Genomic DNA, 8,891 nt, shown 5'->3' on the forward strand with positions numbered 1-8,891 from the left:
AGTGTCGGTTCACCTATATTGGTTTGGGGGTTTGGGTGTGTGTGTGTGTGTGTGTGTGTGTGTGTGTGTGTGTGTGTGTGTGTGTTTGCTTTCCCCTCTTTTTTATTGTTATGTACCTTCGAATCTGATCCAATTGGCACAGGAGGAGAAAGGGAGCTCTGGTGGCCTAGTGGCAAGATGCTGCACTGCAATCCCAGAGGTATGCGATTCAAATCCACCAGATGCTCTGCTGGAGAAGGAGGGGCAGTCTCCTCCTGTACCAGTCAGATCTGATTTGACGGTACACGTAAAAATTAAAAAAAAAAAAAAAGTAATATAGACCCGCTGCTCTGTCCTTGATGTGTCGGGGTGCCAGCTGGGGTCCCTCTGCCCAGCGTGTGCATGCAGTGAGGGGAAAGATTGCAGTCAGTCCCACACCCCCACTTTCCAAGTCCCTTGGCTGTGGGCAGCTCCCTCGATTGCTGGGCTGTGAGGGTGCGGTCACCGGGCCTCTTTGACCCTGGTCCGTGTGGCCTGGTGATGGGTGCTGGAATCCCCAGCCAGTGCAGGACCCCAAGAGTGGACTGGCCAACCGCCCTGGTCCTGGTCCTGCTTGTCCTTGGTGATGGGTGCTGGAATCTCCATTCCCAGCCAGTGCAGGACCCCAGTGTGGACTGGCCAGCCGCCCTCGCCCTGCTCATTCCTGCGCCCCAGGCCAGCTCACGTTGCTGGAATGCAGACTAACCCCCAGCTTAGCGGAGGCAAGGGAACCTGAGCCCAGTGCTACACGCGCTGGTTGTCACCTGTGGGGCGACACCTTCCCTGTTGTCACCTGTGAGCCCAGCTCTGTCATTGTGGGTGCTTAGAGGACTGTGTGAGTGTGCTGTTGGCAGGAAGCCAGGGCACTGGAGCCAGGGTGACTGTGCCCAGGACCTCTGGGGGTGTCGAGGCTGTGGGCTCACCTGTGGCTGAGGGGGTGCTCACCACAGGCTGAATCAAGGACATAGCCCCCTGTGATCTTGGTGGACATCTAGAGGTGGTCATGGTGGGCTGGCATGTCGTGGAAGAGGGCCCTGCAAGGTGGCTGCAGGTGGGAGGGCCACAGGTGTATCCCCAGGGAAATGACCTTACCTGTGGAGAGGCAGCACTTCTCACCTGGGTGATTGTGTCCCTGGGGGACACTGGGCACATGAGGTTGTCAAGACGTGGGGGTGCTGCCCAACACCTGCAGGACACACCTCTCCTCCCCAGGGAAGCGTCTAGCAGGGTGAGCAGTAAGCCAAGGGAACAGCGTCGAGCTGGAATGCTTTGAAAATGGCAGTTAAAATTTTATAAGCATAACACTCTTAATTAAAGCTCATTTCGGAACAGAGGGCTGTGTTACAGGGTCCTGGCCCTGCCTACACGTGAGATATCAGGCTTGTGTCCACGTCTCCGGTGCGTTGACAAGCCTCCCCTCCCTGTGTCCACCAGAGCTGTGTGGAGGTTTCCAGCTGGCCTGGGCTGCTCGTGTGGACAGTGCTGTTGGCAGGTGCCCCCGAGGGACAGCTGGGACAGTGAGATACGCGTCTCGGGGCACAAGGTGCTTGGTGCGTGAGTGCAGTGCCAGCTTTGGTGCTGTGTCCCCCAGCCCACGCTCTGCGGGAGGAACTGTCCAGCTCGGGTGTCCCCCGTTCCCTGGCTGGTGACCGCATCTTCACGTGGCCAGCCTTCCTCTTCTTTGGAGCCTCACTTGTGTAAGGACACCGGTTGACTTGGTTTCCTGGTGATGCTGGAGATGCCGCAGGTGGATGTCTTTAACACACATTGTCACAGCTCAGAACAGCAGCCCAAATTCAGGGGACCAGTGCTGGGGCTGGGCCTCCTCCCCATGGGCCAGTGTTGTCCTCTGTGACACCGAGACTCCTCCACCCCCTTCTTATCTGCAGTCCTTCAGGCCACGGCCTGGGGACACCACTCCCTGTACCCAGACCAGGGTCTCGGTCAGTCACTGGTGGCCCCCTTTTAATCCTTTACAGCTGTTTGCTTTATCAGATTGTGGCAGATCATTACATATTCTGGGGGACACACAGTTCAGTTCCTAACACCAGTCACAGGACTAGGCCCCCCGAGTGTCCTCATAGGAACTGGGCTAATAAACTTGCAGAGACCCTTTCCAAGCCGTGTCCTCAGATCCTGCTGTAGGACCCCAGCATACCTTTCCCGGGGACCCAGTTTACCCCTCAGCACAAAAGATCTGTGGGTACTGAGTTGGGGTGGATGGGCGTGGGACTGGAGGAGGAGGAGGAGGTCTTTGGGGAGTCTACCCCTCCTGGGGGTTTTAAGTTCCAAGGAGAGAAGTTGTGTCTGTCCCATCCCACAGAAGAGCCTGCTGCCAGTTGCTGCCTTCTGGGCAGGAATTGCTGCCCCTGGGTGCTGGCTGGGAGCCCACTGGCCCTCCTGCTGCCCCTCAGGGCTGGGTGGGCTGAAGTAACACCAGAGACAGTGGTGGGTGGGGGTCAGGTGAGCCCCCAGAGTCGGTTCTCCCCAAGACATCTCCAGGCCATTATGTGAGTGCAGCACCCGGGGGAAAGGCCAAGCCTGCTACAGATCCGCGAGGCAGCCCCTTGGGGGCAGGAGACACCCCCCTTGGGGGCAGGAACCACTGTCGTCCTCACCCTTCCCCACGTCTGCCTGGTCCTGCCCGGGGAGCAGCTGCTTTCAGCAGCACCTGCTTCATCCGCTGAGAGAGTCTTTGTGAGAGGGTCTGTTCAGTGTCCTGCCAGGACCTTGGCCGCGACTCGAGGGAGGGCTGCTGTCCTGCTGGGGGGAAAGTGTGTGCCCGTGTTTCATTATTAACACTTTATGTTTTGTTGTTGTTGAGAACAGCACATATGCAGCAAAATACACCACGTCAGCGGCTTCTCTGCGAAGAGCTCCCCTCCCCGTGGACACAAACCCCAGCTCTGTCTGAGCCCTGGTGGTGTCGTGTCAGGGTCTGATCCCATGGCGTGGCTCTTAAAGACAGTTTTCAGGGCAGACTTTAACTATGGAAAACCTAAACTGTTGTCTGGTTTTAAGAATTTAAGGGATGTTTTAGGATAAGGGTAAGGATTATCCTAGGGCAGTGGTTTTGGGGGTTTATCTAGCTTTGATGGAGACTGCGAGAATTTGAGGTTCTTTGTTCCCCCGTTTTGATCTGGATTCTTGTAGAATCTTTGATAAGCATGTTCAGTAATGGGGTGAGTCTTGCTGCAGCCTTTTGGGTAGCAGGTCCCCAGGTCTGTCTGATGCAGTACCCCGGCAGGGTCGAACCACCCCAGGCAGGTGGGCCCTCCTTGTGACCACCTTGATGGTTTGTCTGGGATGTGAATGGGCTGCACTCTGTCCGTCTGTCTGCTGATGTACACTGGGGTCATTTCCTCTGGATGTCAGGGTTATGCTGGTGGGCAGGTGTGATGGACACTGGGCTCATCTCCTGATGTTGGGGTGAAACTGTTGAACAGGTGTAGCGGACACTGAGGTCACCTCCACCTGATGTCGGGATGGCACTGGTGGACAGGTGTGGTGGACACTGGAGTTGGGTCCACCTGATGTCAAGGTGACACTGGTGGACAGATGTCATCAAAAGTGGAGTCACCTCCACCTGATGGCGGGATGACATTGGTGGACAAGTGTGACAGACGCTGGGGTCATCTCCCTGTGACAGGGTGACACTGGTGGACTGATGTGTTAGACACTGGGGTTGTGTCCTCCTGATGTTGGGGGTGACACTGGTGGACAGATAGGGTGGACACGGGTTGTGCCTGCCTGATGTCGGGGGGGGGGTGATGCTGGTGGACTGGTGTGGTGGACACTGGGGTTGCCTTTGCCTCAGGTTGGGGTGATGCTGGTGGACAGGTGTGATGGTACCGGGGTTGTGTCCACCTGATGTTGGGGCGATGCTGGTGGACAGCTCTGTGTGTGTTTGTTTACATCCTCTGGAGGGTCACCCATCCAGAACTGTCTGGTTTTGAGATGACTCCATGACCAGTTTCTGCAGCAACTTCCAGATTTTCCTGAAGTGGCCACTGGGGCCGAGGGCTGTGGATACCTCTGGGGGTGTTGTGGGCACAGCCTACTAAGGGAGGGGGTCTGGAGGAGCTGTGAGATAAGCTCCCGATAGGCAGGAGGCAGTGACCGGGAGCGGGGTGTGACAGATCAGTTGAGGACTGGGCGCCCAGGGGTGTCTGAGAAGTTGGGGCCCTGTCCAGCTTGAGTCTAGCTGGGTTCGAGGAGGGCCAGCCTGGGGTTGCTTTGAGACCTTCGTCTGGGGAAGTGCCCTGTGAGGGGGCCCCGCCCGCCCTGAGTGACATGCTGACCCAGGACACCTCCCAGTCCTCATGGTCCTGAGCCAGCATGTGTACCAGCTGCCTGGACAAGGGTGTTCCTGGGTGCCTGACCCGAGCTGCCCCGCTATCTCAGCTGTGAGGTCGGGACAGCTGTTGTGACGGGGAGCTGGAGGGCTTGAGCCTGACCCCGAGGCAGGAAGAGGCCACGGGGACACAGCTGTCAGCTGGCTGACACCCAGGCACCTGTCTGCTGACCACAGCTGGAACCCAGGCGCTGCCCCTGCCTGTGGGGTGGCTGAGGGGGAGGGAAAGGTGAAACCCAAGGCGGCCCTGCAGGAGGTGACTGCCTGCCCCCCATCCCGCCAACCCCATGAGCACGCGGGTTGGGGAGGTTGATGAGGCCCCGTAAATCAAGGGTCCTGGCACCACCTGTGATCGTAGGAGGCAGGAAGTGTAGGATGGCTGCTGGCCTCGGGTGGGGGAGCCCTGGGGGCCACCTGAGCCAGAGTCGTCTCCATGCCTGGCACTGCCTGCATCAGAACGGGACAGGCTACCGGGAAAGGCTCACAGCAGAGGAACGGGGGGCTGTCACTGGGGCCATCAGGGCGACAGTCCTCCACATCCCACCAGGGACCCTGAAGATCAGAAGAAGGGGTCTAGAAGTCCCTGTGACTGTTGTGGCGGGTCCCACAGAGCGGGGACAGACCACACACACTCATTCTCCCTTGGCTCTGGAGGCCACGGACTGAGTTCATGGTGAGGGCCGGACGTTGGACCCTGAAAGCCAGGGGAGCGGCCCCTGTGTCTCCCAGGTTGGGGTCACCTACACGCATCTCCCCATCATCGCCTCTTCTTTGCAGAGGACCCACCCTGTTCCAGCGTGACCTCTGACATCTGCCGAGACTGCCCATGGGGTCAGGGTCACAAGTCCAGTGTGTCTCTGGCTCTGTTGCAGCCTCTGTCCAGGGGAGGCTGTGTGCAAATGGACATGGCGCCCAGAGGCTCGGCTCCAGGGGGCACCGTTCCCACTTCACGCCCCCACCCTGTTCCCCAGGTGACCGGGATCAAGGCGCTGTACGAGTCGGAGCTGGCAGACGCCCGCCGGGTCCTGGACGAGACCGCCCGGGAGCGCGCGAGACTGCAGATCGAGATCGGGAAGCTGCAGGCCGACCTGGAGGAGGCCAACAAGAGGTGAGACCGGGGCCGCCGCCAGGGACACTGCAGCGTCCACACCGCCACCCCAGCTAGGCTGGTGGGCACACCCCGTCCTGCCTGCCGGGGCAGCCCGGTGTCTGTCACTGGTCACTGTGCTGGCCCCGCTTGATGGTAAGGAAAGTAGAATGGTCACTGTCCACACGGGAAACATGGCTCATTCCTGGCCAGCACCCCTCGTGGACGGCGTCCTGACCAGCCTCCATGGACGGATGGGAAGGGCTGTGTGGAGGTGCAGGCGTGGTGTACCCCGAAGATCCCCTCCGCCCCACGTCTGCTGTGTTGATGGGGTACTGTGGTCCTGTCCTGAGTCCCTGGTTTGATTCCTGGCTCGAGCACAGCCGGAGGAAAGGCCAGGCTGTCTGATCCTGACAGCCAGCCACGAGGGTCACTTCTCAGCCAGTCACGGAGAGGGTGCAGCATTGGGCCGGCTTTCCCTCTCCTGTGTTTTGTTGCTGCAAGTTGGGCCGATTCAGTGACAGCTGACCACGGGCTTGTCCACGATGGCGGCCGTGAAGGGGGGGCAGGGCTGCAGAGACCGATCCTCAGTGGACCCTTGTGTAAGGTCATGCGCAGTCAGGTTCTCTGCACACTTTCCTGGGGTCTCTGAGGTTGCAAACGAGCTCAGCTGCCCACCAAAAACTGCAAGTTCGGGTCCACCCAGCGAAGCCTCGAAGGAAAGGCCTAGCAGTCTGCTTCTCAGTTGCTGAGACCTGTGGAGCCCAGGCCTGCTCTGCCTCAGGGCTCACCCGGGGTGGAGTGTGTACCTGACGGTGGCCAGCACTCTCCTGTGGACACTGACGCTGACCACAGCATGTGCCAGGTGCTGTCAGTCCATCCAGTGCCTGGAGAAGGTGGCAGGGGTCCCTGGCTCGGTGCTGTCCACTCCCTCGGCGTCAGGGCCATCGGAGGAGAGTGGAGACAGCTGTCCTGGGGGTTACCTGTGGTAGAGGGCTAAGAGGTCCCTGCTGTGGCCAGAGGAACCACCGGGAACCCATCTCTAGCTGTCTGCCCCAGGTGAATGGGGGGGTGAGCACCCCCATTGGCTCGGGCCCCCTGCGGGCTTCATTTCCAGATCTGATTTCCTTGAACTGAGAGCTTGCTGCAGGTGGGCCTGGTCATTGAGGGACCGCAGAGCACTGGAGGCGGGCTACTGCCCAGCGCTTCCCCCCCCTCCCCCCCCCCGCATGAGACCCAGTCCATGGGCACGCGTGGCCACAGGCGCACCCGAGGCTGTGGTCACAGACAGGACAGGGATCTGCCAGACCCCTTCTCGGTGACACCAGGACCAGCCCCACTGCCTGTGCATCAGTCCACTCACAGCAACCTGCAGGGCGAGGCAGAACCTCCCAGAGGGTGTCCAGGGCGCCACTGTCCACAGAAGCAGCTGGTGGGGACACACGGCTCATCTCCCAGCTGGCAGCCTGACCTCTCTGCACTGTGTCACCAGCACACCCTCTCCCGGGACGTTAGATCCCTGGTGGGGACGCAGTGGGCTCTTCCTGAGAGGTGAGAGCAGGCCAGAGGGCTGGGGTTTTCATCGCGTGCCACATGTCACAGGGCTTGGGCAGCACCACCCCCTGCCCGGGCACACCGACCTCCCGTGTTCACCACGCTGCCCGGCCCCCCTCCACGGTCCCGGTAACCTGCTGAGTGGCCCCTGGGCTGTCCCAGACCCCGTGTGCCCAGTGTGCATGACTGACTGCCAGGGCTTGCATATTTGCTAGCTGACATATTTTCAGGGGGACTTTGATCTCTTAGAACTTGTACGCTTCGGGGATGTTTTCATTTTGTCATTGTTGGGAAATCAAAGTTGGCCGTTTTATCAATCCTTAAAGGGTTCAGTCTGATGCTGTGTTCACCGTGTTGTGATTGTCACCACAGCACTTCCCTGACCCGGGCTCACCCTGCACAGAGGCTCAGGGTCTCTTAGCCCTCACTCCTCGGCCCCCTGTCCTCACCTGGTGACCACGGGTCCCCTCTCTGACTCCGAAGGCGCCTGTTCTGGACTTCTCAAGGGGGTGAGACGCTGCCTGGCGTCTTCCTGGCCTCCTCCCCTCTCACAGCGACGTGCCCTCTTGGTTCTTCCCTGGAGGAAGGGGGGCTGGAGTGTCATTCCTTCTAGTGGAAGTTGGACGGTGCACAAGGCAGGTCAGAGAAGAGCTGGTGCTCTGGAAGTGTGCAGGTAGGTGTTGAGTGCCCACGGCCTGCCACAGACAGTGAAGCACATCTGTTTGGAGAGATGTGAGGCCGGGGAGCCACCCCACGGAAAAGGTGACACGGTGTCCTGCGCCCCTGGGGCGTGACGTCAGGAGGGGCCAGGCCCTGAGAAAGATACGGTTTCTGATGACGGAGGTCAGTAAGATGCAGAAGGACGTTGCTTCTGGTGACAGAGGTCAGTAAGAGGTAGAGGACGTCGCTTCTGGTGACAGAGGTCAGTAAGAGGCGGGGCGTCGCTTCTGATGACGGAGGTCAGTAAGAGGCAGAAGGCCCTCCGTGGATGGTGTGGTGACGCAGTGACTTCAGCGAAGGTGGCTCAGGATCGTGCGGGTTGGGTTCTGTCCATGTGCTCGGTGGGTCAGGGCCTGTGGGTGGACCCAGGCCTTTTGCCCTGTCGGCCGCGGGCAGAGCCGCCGTGACGGTGGTGAACGTGTGTCTGTGCGGCATTGCTCTGATTGGCTCGCATGCGCCCCAGGAGCAGAGCTGCAGGTTAGCTCTGTGGGGGGACCAACCCTGGCTCCCCCGCAGCCACATCTTCCGTCCCTCAGAGCGCTGGGGGAGGTACATTCACTGTTAGGAAGCAGCTTTTCTTCTGACGCCCAAGGCCAGTGAGTCCTGGGCCTGCGGTGCTCTTCCGGGGGAACGCAGGACGAAGCCAAGTTTGCCTGATGCGTCCACGTAGGGCCCTTGGCCTCCCTGTCGCCTCGACGGCTCGTGCCCTGTGCCCTGTGTGCCACTTACCGGTCTTCTTGTCTTCTAGCACCAAGAAGCGGGAGGGTGAGCTCACGGTGGCCCAGGGCCGGGTCAAGGACCTGGAGTCCCTGTTCCACCGCAGCGAGGCAGAGCTGGCCGCGGCCCTGAGCGACAAGCGCAGCCTCGAGAGCGACGTGGCCGAGCTGCGTGCCCAGCTGGCCAAGGTGGGTCAGGCCGAGCGTGGCTCGTGGAGGAGGGTGGCCGAGGGCCGTCCTCTGGGCTGGGCAGGGGCCGCAGACATGTCCCTTAGGGTGGCCCCTGCTGTCTCCTAGGCCGAGGATGGCCATGCGGTGGCCAAGAAGCAGCTCGAAAAGGAAACCCTGATGCGTGTGGACCTGGAGAATCGTTGCCAGAGCCTGCAGGAGGAGCTTGACTTCCGCAAGAACGTCTTCGAGGAGGTGGGTGTCTGTACTGCAG

General features: G+C 60.2%; 1 protein-coding gene across 1 annotated transcript in view; it reads left to right on the forward strand.

Annotated features, from left to right (window-relative positions):
• LMNB2 (lamin B2) overlaps nt 1-8,891 on the forward strand; it is a 22,928-nt gene that overhangs the window by 2,096 nt on the left and 11,941 nt on the right. The window contains exons 2-4 of the mRNA XM_006897917.1: nt 5,344-5,480; nt 8,482-8,638; nt 8,747-8,872. Of these exons, the coding sequence (XP_006897979.1) occupies nt 5,344-5,480; nt 8,482-8,638; nt 8,747-8,872 (420 nt within the window). The remainder of the gene's footprint in view (nt 1-5,343; nt 5,481-8,481; nt 8,639-8,746; nt 8,873-8,891) is intronic.

This window comes from Elephantulus edwardii, unplaced genomic scaffold (genome assembly GCF_000299155.1).
Source record: "Elephantulus edwardii isolate Elephantulus edwardi_28Jun2011 unplaced genomic scaffold, EleEdw1.0 scaffold00217, whole genome shotgun sequence".
In the NCBI taxonomy this organism is placed as follows: Eukaryota; Metazoa; Chordata; class Mammalia; order Macroscelidea; family Macroscelididae; genus Elephantulus; species Elephantulus edwardii.